Source organism: Mirounga angustirostris, unplaced genomic scaffold, assembly GCF_029215605.1.
Source record: "Mirounga angustirostris isolate CCGP_5_RB_7025 unplaced genomic scaffold, mMirAng1.0.hap1 SCAF_1, whole genome shotgun sequence".
NCBI classification, from domain to species: Eukaryota; Metazoa; Chordata; class Mammalia; order Carnivora; family Phocidae; genus Mirounga; species Mirounga angustirostris.
The window spans coordinates 179,910,410-179,928,995 of NW_026991709.1; the positions used below are offsets into that span (position 1 = coordinate 179,910,410).

Below are 18,586 nucleotides of genomic sequence, written 5' to 3' on the forward strand. Positions count from 1 at the left end.
AACATCTTACCTTCTCTCTTGCTCAGAAAATTGAAATTCTTCCTTGACTGTGTCTGAAACATTAAGCATTTTATCATTGCTTCTAGAATGACTGAGCCAAAACACAGAAGGTATATATAATTACCAGGCTGTGTTGGATGCCCAGAAGCATGAGAAAATGTTCTCCAGTTTCCTTTTATTATGTTCGGAAACAAGGAGAAAAGAAATAAATTATTATTTAATAGCAGGTCGGGCTTAAAAATCCTTTGTCCTTTAAAAAAGGAAGGAAACATGCCTTGTATAAACCTTCCCTGCCCTCCCTTCCAATCCCTCCAGGTTCTCAAGACTCAGAAGTTAGCGAGGAGCAAAAGAGAGAGAAAATCCTGGAGCTCAAGAAGAAGGAAAAGCTCTTGCAGGAAAAACTCCTGAAAAAAGTCGAGGAGCTTAAGAAGATCTGTTTGCGGGAGGCTGTGAGTGTCTTCTGCTTTGGGGGGACTTGTCACATTATGTTTGACAATCTGGCCAATGTCAATTATCCCCCTCTCGATTCTGTCCCATTTTACAGGAGCTCACCGGCAAAATGCCAAAAGAATATCCGCTGAGCGTAGGTGAGAAACCGCCTCAGGTCAGAAGGCGTGTAGGCACTGCGTTCAAATTGGATGACAACCTGCTGCCAAGTGAACAGGTATGAGCACCAGCTCTGAGCATTTCTGTTAACAGCCGGACAGAAAAGCCCTCAGCTGAATGTGGCTGACTTGTTTCTTTGGTTTTTGAGTTCCTGCTGTACCTTTCTATCTCGCCACTTGAAAGTGATATAGTAGGGGCGCCTGGGTGGCTCAGTTGGTTAAGCAACTGCCTTCGGCTCAGATCATGATCCTGGAGTCCCTGGATCGAGTCCCGCATCGGGCTCCCTGCTCGGCAGGGAGCCTGCTTCTCCCTCTGACCCTCCCCCCTCTCATGTGCTCTCTCTCTCTCATTCTCTCTGTCTCAAATAAATAAATAAAATCTTTAAAAAAAAAAAAAAGAAAGAAAGTGATATAGTAGACCAAATCGAATTCTTTCTTTCATGCACAGTCCAATTACAGTTGAGTTATTTCTCATTACTTTACTCCTCCCAAGCACAGAGAGTGTTAAACAAACCCCAAATGTTTATAACTGAGAACCATGACCATAAGAATGAAGAACTCCAGCATCAGCATTAGACACTTCCATGTAAAACAGAGAAGCCTTTGATGAATACGTTTGCCCTTTCTGATAAGTCATTTCTCGGATCTCGGTTCCCTTATCCATAAAATGGGGCTAATCTTTGTTCTTCCCGCTAATGGATACGAGGAGTAGTAAGTGACATAATATATGTACAGCATTCAGGTATAATAAAGTTCCAGTATAGAGTGTACTTTCTTATTTGCATGTCATCAGATCGTAGGCCCCTACTCCTGTTTCTTGCCCGAATTTAGCCATTTGGCTGTAGAAAATGATAGCAGTGTCCATCCATAATAGAGTGAGCTTTGCAAGTTTTTAAAAAGATGTATTTATTTCTTTCAGAGAGAGCACGAGCAGGGGAAGGGGCAGAGGGACAGGGAGAGAATCTCATACAGATTCCCTGATGAGCACGGAGCCCGACACAGGGCTCCATCCCATGACCCTGAGACCGTGACCTGAGCCGAAATCAAGAGTTGGACTTTCAACTGACTGAGTCACCCAGGCGCCCCTGAGCTCAGCAATTTATTGAGTATACCCAGTCCTGAGCTAAGCAATGAACACACACAATCTCATTTAATCTTTGCCATATTTTTACAAGGTAGATGTTCTCTTATTTGAAATGGAGATGCAGAATGAAAATAACCTGCAACATTAAAATATTAAGCAGTGTTTCCAGGGTCACGGAAGCAGGAACCACCAGAAAGAGAAATCAAACCCAAATGTATCTGTTTCTAAAGCTATGTATGTGAATATAACCTTCTGTGTCTGTGAATCTTGGGTGAAGAATCTCTCCTTGAAAAATATAATCTTCACCCAACCAACTACATGAATGAAAGGCCATTCCCTTCTTTAAAAGGAAAAAAGTCGGAGTAGTGAGGAGTGTAAGTAAATGGATGAGGGAGGTCTTGTCTCCTAGAAAAGTGTTTGAAGATACCTATGCAGTAAACTTAGGAAGGTTTTATTCTCAAAGAGCATCTGATCTGAGAGTGTACAAGAACCAGTATCATTGTATAAATGCAGGATCCTGCTTTGCAAGAACTGGAGAGCAATTTCCTAATACAGCAAAAGCTGGTTGAAGCTGCAAAGAAACTTGCCAACGAGCCAGACCTTTGTAAAACTGTGAAGAAAAAACGAAAGCAAGATTACACAGATGCAGTGAAAAAGCTTCAGGAGATTGAAAACGCGATAAATGAATACCGAATCAGATGTGGAAAGAAACCCAGCCAGAAAGCAACGGTTATTTTACCAGGTTCGTAATCAGTAAGGTTTTTCCAGTCACATAGTCAATGTTCGTGATGGTACGTAGCATTTCCAAGTTAGTTCATTTGGTGAGAGATAAAAGAAAGAACAGGTTTAAAAGTTAAGTTTCTTAGGGTAAAAATGGTTTGGGATGTCAGTCTTGCAAGTGCGTAAATGGGGTTTTCAGTGACATTCTCACTTTTGTAATACTATACTATTGCATTGCTTTCATTTTGAGGATGAAGGAGCATTCATAGCAATATTGGTTTGTAATCCCCTTTAACTGGCCTGACATCACTGCAGGAAATAGAGTATAGCACAGAGTGGTAAGAGTGCTAGGCCTACCCAGTCGTTTCTCAAAGGTTTTTCATGCAGGGACATAACATTTTTTTTAAGAACCTATCTAACATTTGTGAAAAGAGCTCTTACCATCCTGTCATTGTGGAGGCTATTTAAAGCTGTGGACAAATGCTTGTGATAGAACATGAAATGCAAAGGGTATTAAACCGTAACCACAACATGATCCTGACGTCGTATAAATATCTACATACAACAACTGGTTGGGAAATATTTCAAAATACTAGTAGTTGTGGAATTTCAAGTAACTAATTTTTCTTTTAATACTTTCTGTATTTTCAAAAATTCTCGACATTATATACTTACGATTTTCATATTCAGGAAAAAAAATACACTGAAAATCTCGTTCAGGTAGATTTCAAGTCCAGTTGGCCTTACTTTATCGGCATGGTTTTCAGCCTTGATTGTTGGTTGAAATATGATTATATTTCTTTGATTCCAAGACTATTTTTTTTCACATTTAAACATCTGTGAAATTTGAATAATTTGTATACTAGATGGTGTACTACAGTTACAATTGGCAATACTTTTTCTTGTTTTACTGAAACATAAAATAATTATATATGTCAGACTGGATGAAATGTGGTGACTAGGTTTAGCGCATTCTCGGGTTTAGGGCGGTATGGTTTATAAAGCAGAGATACGGCTTTTGGAAAGTGAATACACAGACATCAACACACAAGTGTTCGTCAGCTACAGCTGGAGAATTTAGGATGGCTTTGACTCTGAATGAGAAATCCAGTTGGCTTTGGAGGTGGTTACATTCTGGACCTACAGAGATGGGTGATTAGCAGTGTACTTAACTTTCATAACCATTTGTTGTGGCCCATTCATCCCCAAACTGTGCAAGATTTGAGTGATCTCCTTTACAATGAGTGACATTTGGGCAGCAGATGGTGCCAATGGTTGAGCATATATTGGGTAGATTTTTTTTTTTAAGTGTGCCTGACAGCTGACTATGCTGGCACCTTGCCTTCAAACGCCACTGTGTGTCCAATTAAGAGATAGTCTGCCCGGCTCTGATGGAGATTAACATTTGAGATCAGATGGGAGAGATTCCCTTCCTAATGGCATTGAAGCCTACACGAAGGTGCTGTATTTGCCTGTAACCTTGCCAGGACTTGACCCTGTGTGTGGAATGATTTGCCAAGGCGGATCAACACATCTGAGATGACTCTTGTTGCTAAATACATTTTTTTTTTAAAGATTTATTTATTTTTTTGAGAGAGCGAGAATGAGAGAGAGTACATGAGAGGGGGGAAGGTCAGAGGGAGAAGCAGGCTCCTCGCTGAGCAGGGAGCCTGATGCGGGACTCGATCCCGGGACTCCAGGATCATGACCTGAGCCGAAGGCAGTTGCCCAACTAACTGAGCCACCCAGGCGCCCGCTAAATACATTTTTTAACATCTGATGAGCAGCAGTAATACTTAGGAGCATTATGGGTATTTCCAACCACCAGAATGCTGTGTCTAGGTAATAAAAGCAAACCTACAGCTAATATTTATTGAGTGTTTGTCCTGTACAAGGAGCTGGGCTAAGGCTTTACATCCATTATTTTAATTACCATCCACCTCAGCAGTGCAAACTACGTACTATTCTTATTCCCATTTTAGTTGAGCCAAGTGATGGTAAGAGGGATTAAATCATTTGCCCAAGGTCTCACAGCCAGTAAGTGTCAAAACCAAGATGGGAACCCAGGTCTGTCTAATTCAGTGGTTCTCAGCCAGGAGCAGTCTTGCACCCCAGGGAATATTTGGCAATGTGTACAGACATTTTTGGTTGTCAAAACTGGGCATGGGGGCGCCTGGGTGGCTCAGTTGATTAAGCGACTGCCTTCGGCTCAGGTCATGATCCTGGAGTCCCGGGATCGAGTCCCGCATCAGGCTCCCTGCTCGGCAGGGAGTCTGCTTCTCCCTCTGACCCGCCTCCCTCTCATGCTCTCTGTCTCTCATTCTCTCTGTCTCAAATAAATAAATAAAATCTTTTAAAAAAAAAAAAAAGAAAGAAAAGGCCCTTTTCTTCAGGGAGGGGTCAAAAAATAATTTATACTAACAGCAGATTTTCAAATGAGGGTTCAAGTGTATTTTACAGAACATTTAGCATTTATGACATGAATGGCATGATTTTTCTTTCCAGTTTGTTGGGTGTAAGCCCTCAATGTATAAGGTAAAGTCTTCATCCCATGTAGAAGCTAGATTGAACTAGTTGAAAACAAAAAACTGCCTTGAAATCGGTCCCATTTTTCTTAAAGATTTTATTTATTTGTTTGTTTATTTATGTATTTATTTAGCGAGTGCATGAGTGGGGGAAGGGGCAGAGAGAGAGAGAGAATCTCAAGCAGACTCTGTGCTGAGAGCGGAGCCTGATGTGGGGCTTTATCTCACAACCCTGGGATCATGACGTGAGCCAAAATCAAGAGTCAGATGGTGACTGAGCCACCCAGGATCCCCTAAATCTGTTCCATCTTAAGAACTAGTCCAGTGTCATATTTGTACAATTCCTAAGATGTTTATATCTTTACTAGTAAATGATCCATTCTTATGATTCCATTCTTATGATCATTAATTATTCTTAATGCACTGTAATTAGTTATACTTACTAAATAAAAATAAGATGGACTCTATTGAGAATTGCTTTATTAAATTCACTGTAGGTGTGTAAATGCTCTGTGATTCTAAAGGCACTTATTTTTATTCACAGAAGACATAATCCCATCAGAGAGCAGCTCCTTGTCTGACACTACCACCTATGACGATTGTGAGTAGCTCTTCTTTTTCGTTTTAAAATGTTATATATTCTGAAATACTAAGACAGTTTCTTTAAGTAAAGCCGATGTGTTATTCTTTTGGGAGAAGTAGAATGAACTAACTTACATTTATGCAGAATGGTTGGGGAAGGGAGATTATGATTAATTTCTACCAAGGCTAACTACGCATTAAATACAGTAACATACAAATCACTTGAACTTAGGAAATCAAAATACTATTACACAACTAAGCCAGTCTCTCAGTAAGGGTTTGTGAGCCTCTATAGAATTTTTTTATTAGCATTTTTATTTACTATTATTATTATTTATTTTTTTTTTTTTTTTACTTTTAAGTAGGCTCCACGCCCAATGTGGGGCTTGAACTCATGACCCTGAGATCAAAAGTTGCATGCTCTACTGACTGAACCAGCCAGGTGCCCCCCTGTAGGATTTTTTTTTTTATGTTTTCTCTTGAAGTAATTACAGGTTCACAGGGAGTTGCATAGATAATTCAGAGTCTTTCACTCAACTTTTCCCAATGGTGACATCGTATATATTTGGAGTCTAATCTCAAACTGGAAAATACAGCATAGACTTTGATTATCCCTGTATTCTGGATAGCTAGGAGTTTATTTTCCTTAGGAAGAAACTGGGTTTCATGTCATTGTATTGGTTTCATAGAGGAACGCCATATCTGTTGGGATGGCCTGTGTTTGTTCAACACATTTTATGATGGAATGGATTTCATATCGAATGGTAGAGTACTTCCTTGGAATCCCTGGTGCTTAAGCAGAGGAGTGACTCTGTCTGATATGATTTAAAGAATTCTGGGATGCCACTAACCCATACAGCATTATCTCCCCCATCCCCACCCCAAGTTTGATGGTGCATGAAACTCCACCATTCCAAAATTCTTCCTTTGAGCTGAAGTTGGGTCATGCTTGCCATTCCTCTTTGAAAATGCACATGTCAACAGGAGACGTAACAGGTCTCTAATGACTCAGCATAAATCAGTTATATCACTTTCAACGACAGGATGAGCCTCTGGTCAACGAAAGAGGTGTAAGAACTTGAAACGTGAACAAAAGTGATCCACACCAACTTTACAGGCCAGCTTCCTTTTGGCCCTATACACACTGGGGTTTTTCTTTAATATAACTCTAGAAAAGCTATAGTATCACCCATTTTACCAGAATGATTTCTTTGCTCAGAGTGGTACCTACTAAACTGGCAAAAGTTGGATCAGGCCCACAAGAGAACAGGTGACCCTTGAACTATGTGGGGGTTACGTGTGGCCACACCCCCCATGGTTGAAAATGCAAGTATAACTTTTGACTACCCCAAAACTTAACTACTAACAGCCTCTGTTGGCAGAAGCCTTATTAATTTAAACAATAAACACATGTTTGTATGTTAAATGTATTATATACTGTATTCTTACAGTCAAGTAAGGTAGAGAAAAGAAAATATTAAGAAAATCATAAGGAAGAGAAAATGCATTTACTATACTATACTATATTTATCAGAAAAAAAAAATCCGTGTATAAGTGCATCCATGTAGTACAAACCTGTGTTGTTCAGAGGTCAGCTGTATTCAGTAATTTCCGTTTTCTAGTGTATACAGTATAAAAATAAATTTCCTGAAAGTAATACACTTCTAAAAACATCAGATCTTCTGATTTGGTTTTTGGAGGGCTGGCAAGGTATTTATTGCCTTATTTATTTACCTACTTACTTATTCATTCATTCATTTACTTATTATAGCTAATGACACCTTCGCTCTTGCCGGGCAGCGACCAAGTTCAGTACCTCATTCTCCAAGAATTCTTCCCCCCAAGTCTCTCGGTATTGAGCGAATCCATTTCAGAAAGTCGTCCGTCAATGAACAGTTTGTGGAGACCAGGCAGTCCAGGTGAGAAGTCACAGCATTAATAAGGCAGATGCCTCATAGCCATGACACCTTTCCTCCAAAATAGTTGGCCCTTTTTGGATTTACCGTATTTGTCCTTTCGGAAGGGGTTAGCTTGCAAAACAAAGCATAGAAACTAACCCCGTTATTTGTTGTTGACAGCAAGTGCAAGTGTTTCTAAGAGATCTTTTCAAAGCATTTGGCAGTTTCCTATATTTTAAAGTCTGCTGGATTTATGTTAGGTTCCAGGGGCATTATTTATAATCTGGATTTGGATATAATGTCCTAAGTTCAGTTTCAGAACCCATGCTCTCAGGAAACTGACATTAAATACCACTCTATCAGTGCAAGTGACAGAAATGACTTCTGATCTTTCAAATAGAAATGAGACTTCAACTCATTTTTTTTTTTTTAAAGATTCTATTTATTTATTTATTTGACAGAGAGAGAGATAGCGAGAGCAGGAACACAAGCAGGGGAAGTGGGAGAGGTAGAAGCAGGCTTCCCGCCGAGCAGGGAGCCCGATGTGGGACTCGATCCCAGGACCCTGGGACCATGACCTGAGCCGAAGGCAGACGCTTAACGACTGAGCCACCCAGGCACCCTCAACTCATTTTTAATCTGTTAAATAGACAATATGACTTTTTTCTCAAATGTCTCAGGTAAATATTATCTGGGCAATAACACCAGATTTTAAAAAGATGACAGACCAGTGATTCTCAGAATTTGGCTGCATGGATCAATACTACTAAAAAAAAAAAAAGAAAAATAGGACCCAAGATAGGATTACCAAATGTTTACTCTGCCTAATCAGAATGTTCAAATAAACAATGCCATGATTTCAGGGAAAAAACGACATGTAATTATCAAAAAAATACAGCCATTGTCATAATAATAATAAAATGAAGTTAACATCTATGGAATGCCTACTGTATATCAGGCACTGTTCGAAGTGTTTTAATATGGATTAATGAATTTAATCTGTACTGCAATCCTGGTGGTATGACAATTGTCATTACCATTTACAGATAAGTACACTGAGGACCAGAAAGCTTGAATAACCTGTTGGGTTCATGTAAAAGTTGGAATCGGGATTTGAACCTTTTTTTTTTTTTTTTTTAAGATTTTATTTATTTATTTGAGAGAGAGAGAATGAGAGACAGAGAGCATGAGAGGGAGGCGGGTCAGAGGGAGAAGCAGACTCCCTGCCAAGCAGGGAGCCCGATGCGGGACTCGATCCCGGGACTCCAGGATCATGACCTGAGCCGAAGGCAGTCGCTTAACCAACTGAGCCACCCAGGCGCCCGGATTTGAACCTTTTAACCAATATGTCACACTGCATCTCAGTGGAGGTGTTGGAAATTAGTCTTAAAATAAAGGAAGATTATTTAGATTAAATAATTCTTCACTTATGAAAATAGCACCTTGTTATATTTCTCCTTTGTCGAAGACCGTATCAGGCCCCTCTGTTAGATTAGCACTTAGAACTGTTGCCTTAAACAATAGAAATCCAAGTGTCTAGAACTGTGCTGGCCAGTTCAATTAAAAGTAAATAAAATTAAAAATTCACTTTCTCAGTCGTGCTAGCCACATTTCAAGTGCTAATGGGCGCACATGTGGGCTAATGGTTATAATATTGGCATAGATATAACACATTACCATCATTGGACAGCCCTGGACAAGTATATTTATTATATTAGGGAAAACAAAGCTATTGCAGTAAAAGGAAAAATTATAACCAGAAATCATTATCTTAAAAATTACTATACCTACTTCCTTAATAGCTTAAGATGGGTTTGCTCTGTGATCCAGCAATTTCACTTAGAGGACTTTTTCCTATTGAATTAATTAAGTACAGGATGCTCATCACATTATTGTTTACACTAGTGACAAATTGAAAACAACCCAAATGCTCAACTAGTGAATTGTTTAAATAAATTATAAATCCTTACAGTGGAATGTCATACTGTCATTAAAATAACATTATGAATGAATATTAACCAACACAAAACATTAGATAGTTTTTTTAATGTGGGTTTTGAAGGAGAATATAGGGTAAGATAATATTTTTTTGTTGTTAAAAACTGTAAATGCCTGTAAGTGTGCTTAGTAAAAATATCTGGCTATATCCGAGGCTTCCAATTATAGATATTTAAATTTTTCTTTTTTATCTGTATTTTCAGAATTTTCTGCAATGAACTTGACATGCTTTTGTAATAAGTAAAAATGTAATCAAAGCCACATTTAATTAAAAAATTAACTTCAAATTGTGTTCTCACTGTGCTGGGTAGTGAACAAAATGATTTAAAGATGTTGCCTTCTAGTCCACGGGCCTGCAGACAACAGCCCATTGGCCAGATCCATCCTGCGACTTATTTTATATTTTTATATGGCCCACGAGCTAAGAATAGTTTTTATTATTTTTAAACAGTTGGAGGGGAAATCAAAAGCAATAGTATTTTGGGACGTGAAAATTACACGATACTTGACTTTCAGTATCCACAGTCAATCTCTATTGGCTCACAGCCACCCCCATTCATTTACATGTTGTCTACACTGCTTTTGTCCTTCAAGGGCACAGTAGAGCAGTAAAGGACTGGGACATCTGGCCTGCAAAGCCAAAAATATTAACTATTAGACTCTTTACAGGAAAAGGCTTTGCTGCCCCTGCTCTAGTTGCTTTCGATCTCTTTTATTCAATATACTCTTTTTTAAAAACACTTTAATCATTTTCCTTCATCCGTATGACTCAGAGAGATCAAGGATACTAAAGCACAAAGGCACTCTGCCCCGTTTTCTCCAATGCTCCTTTCCTTCAGCTTCCAGTAAGTTTCAGATCGCCTGATGACGAGTTTGCCAGAGATGTCGCGAGGCTCATCATCTCCCGACTTCTTCTTTTCCCCATCACAGGGAAATGCTGTCGACACATGGCAGCCCTTACAAAACCCTGGAGCGGCGGCCCCCGGGCGGACAGAGCATGCCCACCACCCCAGTTCTGACCCGCAACGCCTACAGCACCAGCCACTTGGAGTAAGAGCACTTCGTTCCAATGACTTTGCCGCTGTTGGTTTTGCTTTCCTTTGTTGTGCGTCTTAATCATTTTAAGGCAGTTGATTCACCAGGACTGTGTTACAGATCTACATTTTCTACTTAACGGGTCAATGACGTTGGCAAAGAAAATGTATTGAAAAATATGCTTTGAGCGGGTAGATAGGAGATTTGTGTGTGTGTGTGTGTGCGCCTTAATTTTCCCAACCAGACATCACTGTTTGCTATTCAGTGGTGAGGATGAATATAATGACTTGAGCAACACTTTGACGTCTTTAGGGAAGGTTTTGCTAGCTCTTTTATATGCCTGATATTTTTTCTAATTTTTTTAAGATTTTATTTATTTATTTCTCAGCGAGAGAGAGAGAACACAAGCAGGGGGAGCGGCAGACAGAGGGAGAAGCAGGCTCCCCACTGAGCAAGGAGCCCGATGCGGGGCTCGATCCCAGGACCCTGGGATCATGACCTGAGCCGAAGGCAGAGGCTTAACCGATTGAGCCACCCAGGCATCCCTATATGCCTGATATTATTCAGTCCACACAACAAGCCAAACTGTAGATCTCAGATCCTGTTTTCCCTCCTCATTTTACGGATGAGGATTGCAAGAGGTTAAATGTCTTACCCAAGCTGGCACAGCTGGGAGATGGCAGAGCCATGACTCCCCCAGATATGTCTGGCATCAGAGTCAGGCAGTGCTCCCTCCACCCTGTCTGCATCTCCTGCTATCCTGTTGGAAGAGAGGAACCTCCAAAGATGCGCTGGGCTTTCTTTTTAGGCTTTGATGCAACTTGTGCATCATCAATTTATATCTTCCCTCCTTTCGAGTGAGGCTTGGGAGTGCATGGTTGTTAGAACCATTTGGACCATGACACAGTGAACCTGTGTGGGAACCAAGGGATTGTGTGAAAAATGGATTCTCTTGTGCAGTCAGCTTTGGAAACCTTGAGTCTTATGGCAGTTCAAGGGTGATTAAATCCTTCAACGCCATGTTCATTTTGTAAAATTTCGGTCCTTCTTTCATTCTTCCTCTGTCACAAATTGGCCTCTCTCCTCCTGCAGACCCGAATCTTCAGCCCAGCACTGTCGCCAGCGCAGTGGAAGCCTTGAATCTCAGTCTCACCTGCTGTCTGAGATGGACAACGATAAGCCATTTTTCTCCCTCTCCAAATCCCAAAGAAGCAGTAGTACGGAAATCCTGGATGATGGGTCTTCCTACACCAGCCAGTCAAGCACAGAGTATTACTGCGTGACGCCCGTCGCCGGCCCCTGTTACACTACCCAGACTCTGGACACTCGTGCCAGGGGCCGGAGAAGGTCCAAGAAACAGAGTGTTTCGACTTCAAATTCAGGAAGCATGCCCAACCTAGCACAAAAGGATAGTTTGAGGAATGGCGTCTACACAAAGAGCCAGGAACAACCTTCTTCTGGTTACTATATTGCTGGGTACACACCCTATCCCGAGTGCGATCTTTATTACAGTGGCGGCTACGTCTATGAGAACGACACGGAAGGACAGTACAGCGTCAATCCTTCCTACCGGGCCTCGGCCCACTACGGCTATGAGCGCCAAAGGGACTATAGCAGGTCCTTTCATGAGGATGAGGTCGACCGGGTGCCCCACAACCCATATGCAACTCTCCGGCTGCCCAGGAAGGCTGCTGCCAAGTCAGAGCACATCACCAAAAACATCCACAAGGCCTTAGTTGCAGAGCACCTGCGTGGCTGGTACCAGCGGGCCTCTGGGCAGAAGGATCAGGGGCACAGCCCACAGACTAGCTTTGACTCAGACAGGGGATCGCAGAGGTGCCTGGGGTTTGCGGGGCTGCAAGTACCCTGCTCTCCCAGCAGCCGAACATCCTCCTACTCTTCCGGTAAGAATACTGCCTACTCACTTGATCCCCAGATCGAATTTACCTCCTGTCCCCCGCCCACCCTCCCCCCAGACCACTCCCCTCAGGGATCACAGGACCAGTACCCAAGGTCATGACACTGGTAGCCATTCCGTGGGGCCACAGTAAGAATTGCCAACTGAAACATAGTTCTTTCTCTTCGGCTTTCCAAAGAACACAGTCCACAGGAGTCCAATGGAGCAAACTGTAGATTCCAATCCAACAAGCATTCATTGAGCACCTATTCTGTACCCTGTGTTAGGGGCTTTCTTTCTTTTTTTTTTTTTTAAAGATTTTATTTATTTATTTAAGAGAGAGAATGAGATAGAGCATGAGAGGGGGGAGGGTCAGAGGGAGAAGCAGACTCCCTGCCGAGCAGGGACTCGATCCCGGGACTCCGGGATCATGCCCTGAGCCGAAGGCAGTCACTTAACCAACTGAGCCACCCAGGCGCCCTTTTTTTTTTTTTAAAGAGGGGCTTTCAAATATTCTATCTTTTCCCCATGTCATTAAAGTGTTCAGGTCACTGGTGTTTGATATATTTTTAAAAAATAGAGTTAATCCGTCAGGTGAGCAGAAAGCATTAGGATTATGCATCCTTCCCTGTTCACCAGCAGGAACTTGATCTTCTAAAGGCAGTTTGTTTTGAATGTTCGGGTAGCTGTGTGAGGCTCTTAGTAATTCTGATGGGAGCCAGTAATTTGTAAGCCCTGTTCCTGGCACTGTTCTACGTGCTTCACGTGCCTTGACTCAATTCAGTAATCATATATACTCTGCTTTAGGGTTGATGGAAGGGATTTTCAAAGATAATTTTGGTTAGAGATGTTCCCTCATGCATTGACTTGGGCCCCTCACTCCACTAAAATCCATGGAGTACTTACTGCTTACCCCTCGCTGAGTAGAGAAATGAGGGGAAAGAGGAATATCTGTCTCTGGTTACATTGATTCAACAAACAAGCAGGCATGTCCCAGATGCTGAGGAGCCAGGGTTGACCCAGTTTTGGCCTTGAGGAGCTCACGGTCTAGTCAGCAGCCAGAGGAATGTATGCAAATTAAGCAATTTCGAGGCTCTAAAACGAATGAGTTCTTGAACTACGTGGAAACCTGAGGTCCTATGTTCTTGCCCCTCTTTCAGGCATGACCCCTTAGTAGGACACAGCACAGGGATTCCTGAATCACATTGTAATAGTTGGTGAAAACTGTGCCTTTAAAAGTATCCTAAGCTTGTTGACCAGAGGCATTTCCATGGAGATTTCTATTTGGGTGTACGGTCTCTTCTGTTTGTGTAGGACTTTGGACTTCCACTAGGGCTTTCCCACTTATTACCACATCTACCATACAAAAAGCCTCCTGTCCTTACTCCTGGTTATTTATGGCTCATCTCTAGAGAACGCCTTTCTTCCCCCTAACGTTCAGGGCACTGCATGAGAATCTTTCCAAAAACAAACATGGAGAGGGTGTTAGAAAGAAAGAACAAACAAGGAGGGCTGAGATGCATAAGGATGGTCATCAGGGCCCAGGGCTGGGGTGATGCCTTTTTAAGCAGGGAGGCTGGAGAGGAACAGGCATCCTTCCAAAACCACAGCATTACTGCCGGTTGGCTCCGTGCCTGGGGCAAAGGTAAGAATGGAGTGAGTGCTTCTCGATTCACACCCAGTAGGACCCTGGCTGGTAGCCGTAGGATTTGGCCCCACAGACCAAAAGGCATTCCATCCATGTTAAAGAATTAAAGGGATGGAATTAGAGCTCATTCCTGTCTACATTTTATAGCTACAAAAATGTATTACAACAGGCATGCATCATGGAGAGTTTCCTGTTATTTGCCAAAGTAGTCAGGGGTTTTGTAGCTCCTTCTAGCCATCTAAAGACTCTCTTGGTGACTCCGTTTTAGAGTAATGACAGCCACCATCTCTTGGCAGCTTCCCCTGGGCCACGCCGCATGCTTGGTGCTTCGTGTGCACCATCCCATCTAATGTGTGCAAACAGTTGGGTACTGTGAGCACTGTTGTTAGGTCTGTTATTACTGTCCTCATCTTGCAGCCGAGGCAGTTCTGGTTCAGAGAGTTGAAATGACCCTGGCCAAGCCCCAGAGCCAGTAAGTGCTTGACGCCTTAACCACCATGCTTTACAGCCCCTGACTCAGAGTTATGAAACATTCTTAGAAACTCGAAGTGAGAGAATTACATCTTTGAGTCAGAACCTCATGGCATCCAGGGCCACAGATGAGTTTTGAAAGGCGTCCGCCATACGCTGGTCACCAGGGCTTGGTGGGTGTGAGAAAGAAGACAAGGAAGGTGGCTGCCAAAAACAGGAAATGGAGGGGAGCTGGAAGGATCCTTGAGCAGTGCTGGCCTTGGACCACCAGCTGGGCGTTGTGGTCCCCTTGTGCGTCCTGGGCATGGAGCAGGACTGGTTTTAGAGAGAGGACAACAAACGCCCTACAGTGAGACATTCACTGAGCTTTGCTCCCAAATGGTGCCCTTGTCTTGTTCCAGTTCAGTCCCTCAGTAGAACTAATTCCCTCCTGTACTGGTTACCCTCCCGCCCCTTCCCCCCCACACACTTTTTCTTTTAAGGCAAAAAGTATGCGTTGATCCTGCTAGTGGCTGCCGTTGCCTTGGGCCAAGGAGCAAGTCGTGACCCAACAGGGCAACTTACAGAGTGCTTTTCCTCCAAAGACCTCCAAGAAACTCAAACTGGTCATCTTTTCTTTACAAATAAAGCCTTATCTATCCAGCCACCTAGCCAGAATGGAGAGACTCTCTCCATATATGAGAATGTTTTTTCTACTTGTCTTTTAGGTTATTTCTTATAGCATGCCTTTCAGTTAACTTTATTCCCATTAATAATATCAATAGTTATCGGGCGCCTGGGTGGCTCAGTTGGTTAAGCGACTGCCTTCGGCTCAGGTCATGATCCTGGAGTCCCGGGATCGAGTCCCGCATCGGGCTCCCTGCTCTGCAGGGAGCCTGCTTCTGCCTCTGACCCTCCCCCCTCTCATGTGTATTCTCTCTGTCTCAAATAAATAAATAAAATCTTAAAAAAAAATAATAATAATAATATCAATAGTTATCATTTTGGGGGTGCTTTCTTTATACCAGGCACAGTGCTAGACATTCTCATATATAACTTACTCAATCCTGGTATCATCCCTATACAGGATATATTTGCATTATTATCCCCACTTTACAGGTGAAGAAACTGAGACTTAAAGAGAATAAACTATTTGCCCGAGGTCACATGGCCAGTAAGTGACTAAATTGGATTAGGAACTCTATTGATTATAAACACTGGCTCTTAATCTCTGCACATAGATGATTATAATGTACACTTAAATGGCCTAAACAGTCTTTGCTTTGAATATTCCCACTAATTTTGTCTCTTTCCATTTTTACTTCTAGTATCTTCTACAAACACTTCTGGAAACTGGAGGAGCCAGATAGCTGTAGGGCTATCTGACTACGAGACCCCAGCACATTCTTCCTACACCAGCTGCTACGGCAACATCTATAATCCTTTGCCCTCCCCGGGAAGGTGAGAAACCAATGCTCCAAAATTCTAGTAGCCTGTTCCTGGTCAGAACAATTGAGGAATTCATTTTTTTTTTTTTTTTTTTTTTTTTTTATGACTGCTCAAGGATCATCAGACTATAGCCTATGGGGCCCAAACCAGCTGCCACCTGTTTTTGTAAATTAAATTTTATGGGAAAACGGCCATGTTCATTCACATACATTTTATCTATGGCTGTTTTTGCACCATGAGGGCAGAGTGGAGTAGCGACAGAGCCCTCGTGGCCACCAAAGCCAAAAATATCTGGCCTTTTTAAGAAAAGGTTTGTTGACTCCTAATCTAGATTGTTCGAATTTGACTCTGTTCCTCGTCTTCTGTAAGGTCTTAAATTCTGTGTCTGGCAGGTTTTTTTTTAATTGCAGTACTTTAAATGGTATTACTGATATATCCATTTAAGACTCTCCTGGAACCTTGGAGGAAAAATATCTCTGCTCCAGAAAAGGCTGTTCACATCAAAATTCCTCATAGGCAGTTGGTGGGCTTGATTTCAGTGAACATTTGCTGCCTTTTTGTGTCTGATCCTGTGTTCCTTAAGAAGCTACAGACACAGGGGCGCCTGGGTGGCTCAGTTGGTTAAACGACTGCCTTCGGCTCAGGTCATGATCCTGGAGTCCCTGGATCGAGTCCCGCATCGGGCTCCCTGCTCGGCAGGGAGTCTGCTTCTCCCTCTGACCTTCCTCCTTCTCAAGCTCTCTGTCTCTCATTCTCTCTCTCAAATAAATAAATAAAATCTTTAAAAAAAAAAAAAAAAAAGAAGGTACAGACACAGACAGTTGTCCTATTTGTAATCGTGGTTCTTTGTAAACATTAGGAGGAAACATACAAGAACAATTCGTTAAAATGTGATTTTAAAAAAAGATGGCTAACTCCGCATTACTTCTTTGTATATGCAAGAGGAGAGGAGTTTCTCACTTCTTTGTATATGCAAGAGGAGTTAAGTATGAAGAGGTCATTTCTCCCTATCACTTTTCACAGGATATAATTCACACCCATCGTGCCAAGAAATAGAGCATTTTCTGTTTGTTTTTATTTAATTTTGCTCTAGGTCAAATTGCTTCAGGCATAGGGAGACTTACACAGACAATAACTTATCAAAGTGTCTAGCCTGGTGAGTTTGAGAGGTGAAATTTCTTTTCTTTTTTTTACTTCAATTTTTTATTTCAATTCTAGTTGATTAACCTCCATCAACCCTCAGTTTGTTCTCTATAGTTAAGAGTCTCTTATGGTTTGCTTTTCTCTCTCTCTCTTTTTTCCCTTCCATTGTTCATCTGTTTTGTTTCTTAAATTCCACATATGAGTGAAATCATAATTTCTTAATAAAGTACTCAGTGTTACAAACGAATTGGAGGTATTCGACCCCAAAGCCTTATTTTTCTTCTCCTTGTTCAAGGAGAGTTTTTCTTGGCTTGAACTATTAGGCCGATTGTCTCAACTCAACAAAGGGTGTGCTCAAAATAGGATTTTAGTGAAAATATACCTCAGGGGACTTCAGATAGCTTGGGTTTCTGTAAATAATGCTTGCAAATGAGTTACGAGCAAGAACTAAAATGGCTTTGGCCCAAAATTGGAGCTGCACTTTTTTAAGTCCGTTCTCATCGTTTTGTATAATTCATTTGCAAATAGTTTTCCCCACTTGTACACTTTTACTTTCCTTTTCACAGCCTGCATGAGAGATAATATAAAAGCGCATGAGACCGTTTGAAAATCCTTAACACTATTTTCACTGAACTCAGGAAGTACTAAACATTTTTTTTTTTTTAAGATTTTATTTATTTATTTGACAGAGAGATAGACAGAAGAGCACAAGCAGAGGGAGTGGCAGAGGGAGAGGGAGAAGCAGGCTCTGCACTGAGCAGGGAACCCGATGCGGGACTCGATCCCAGGACCCTGAGATCATGACCTGAGCCGAAGGCAGACGCTTAACCATCTGAGCCACCCAGGCGCCCAAGTACTAAACATTTTTAGAGAAAGTCTGTTTTTACCAAGTGTGCCTGTCTATCTCAGAGAGCCAGCCCAAGATGGCTTGACGTGGAGTCTGATGTCAGAGGTGGGGTAATCTACAGGAAATTAGAAACTATTTAAAGATCCCTATTGTGTGTGCTCACACGCACATCATATGAGCTCATTGTGGAAAATTAGGAAAATAATAAAGGGATAAATAAGTAGGAAATCATTTACCCATAATTCTACCATCTAGAGGTGGTAGCTGTTAGCATTTTGACACATTCCCCCATTTTCCAGTGTCCATGTTTAACATGGTGGTAATGATACCCTTATGTGCAGTTTTATACCTTTCATTGTCTATGAACTTCTGCATCCCAGTGTTTTACTTAATATCGCAATATAAACATGTTCCCATATTTTTAAAAACTCCTTAAACCTTATTTTATGTGATCCACATGATATTCCACTCAATAAATATACCATACTTTATTTAACAGTTCCCATATTTTGAATTTGAATGGTTTTTAGATTTTTCTCTCTTTTTTTATTGTAATGCGGCTGTTAATGTCTTTGTGCAGAATATTTGTCTGAATTCCAGATTATTGCCTTAGGATACATTCCAATAAGTAGAATTAATGGAATAAATTGAAAAGTGAATTTTTTTAAGCCCTTGCTTTCCAGAAAGATTTGCCAATTTACCCT

At 41.5% G+C, this 18,586-nt stretch overlaps 1 protein-coding gene across 6 annotated transcripts in view; it reads left to right on the top strand.

Annotated features, from left to right (window-relative positions):
* FRMD4B (FERM domain containing 4B) overlaps positions 1-18,586 on the top strand; it is a 325,730-nt gene that overhangs the window by 303,315 nt on the left and 3,829 nt on the right. For all 6 annotated transcript variants that reach the window (XM_064593817.1, XM_064593813.1, XM_045861985.3 and 3 more), the window contains 8 exons: positions 316-449; positions 545-664; positions 2,203-2,431; positions 5,479-5,535; positions 7,289-7,436; positions 10,344-10,463; positions 11,541-12,352; positions 15,772-15,904. In XM_064593817.1, the coding sequence (XP_064449887.1) occupies positions 316-449; positions 545-664; positions 2,203-2,431; positions 5,479-5,535; positions 7,289-7,436; positions 10,344-10,463; positions 11,541-12,352; positions 15,772-15,904 (1,753 nt within the window). The remainder of the gene's footprint in view (positions 1-315; positions 450-544; positions 665-2,202; positions 2,432-5,478; positions 5,536-7,288; positions 7,437-10,343; positions 10,464-11,540; positions 12,353-15,771; positions 15,905-18,586) is intronic.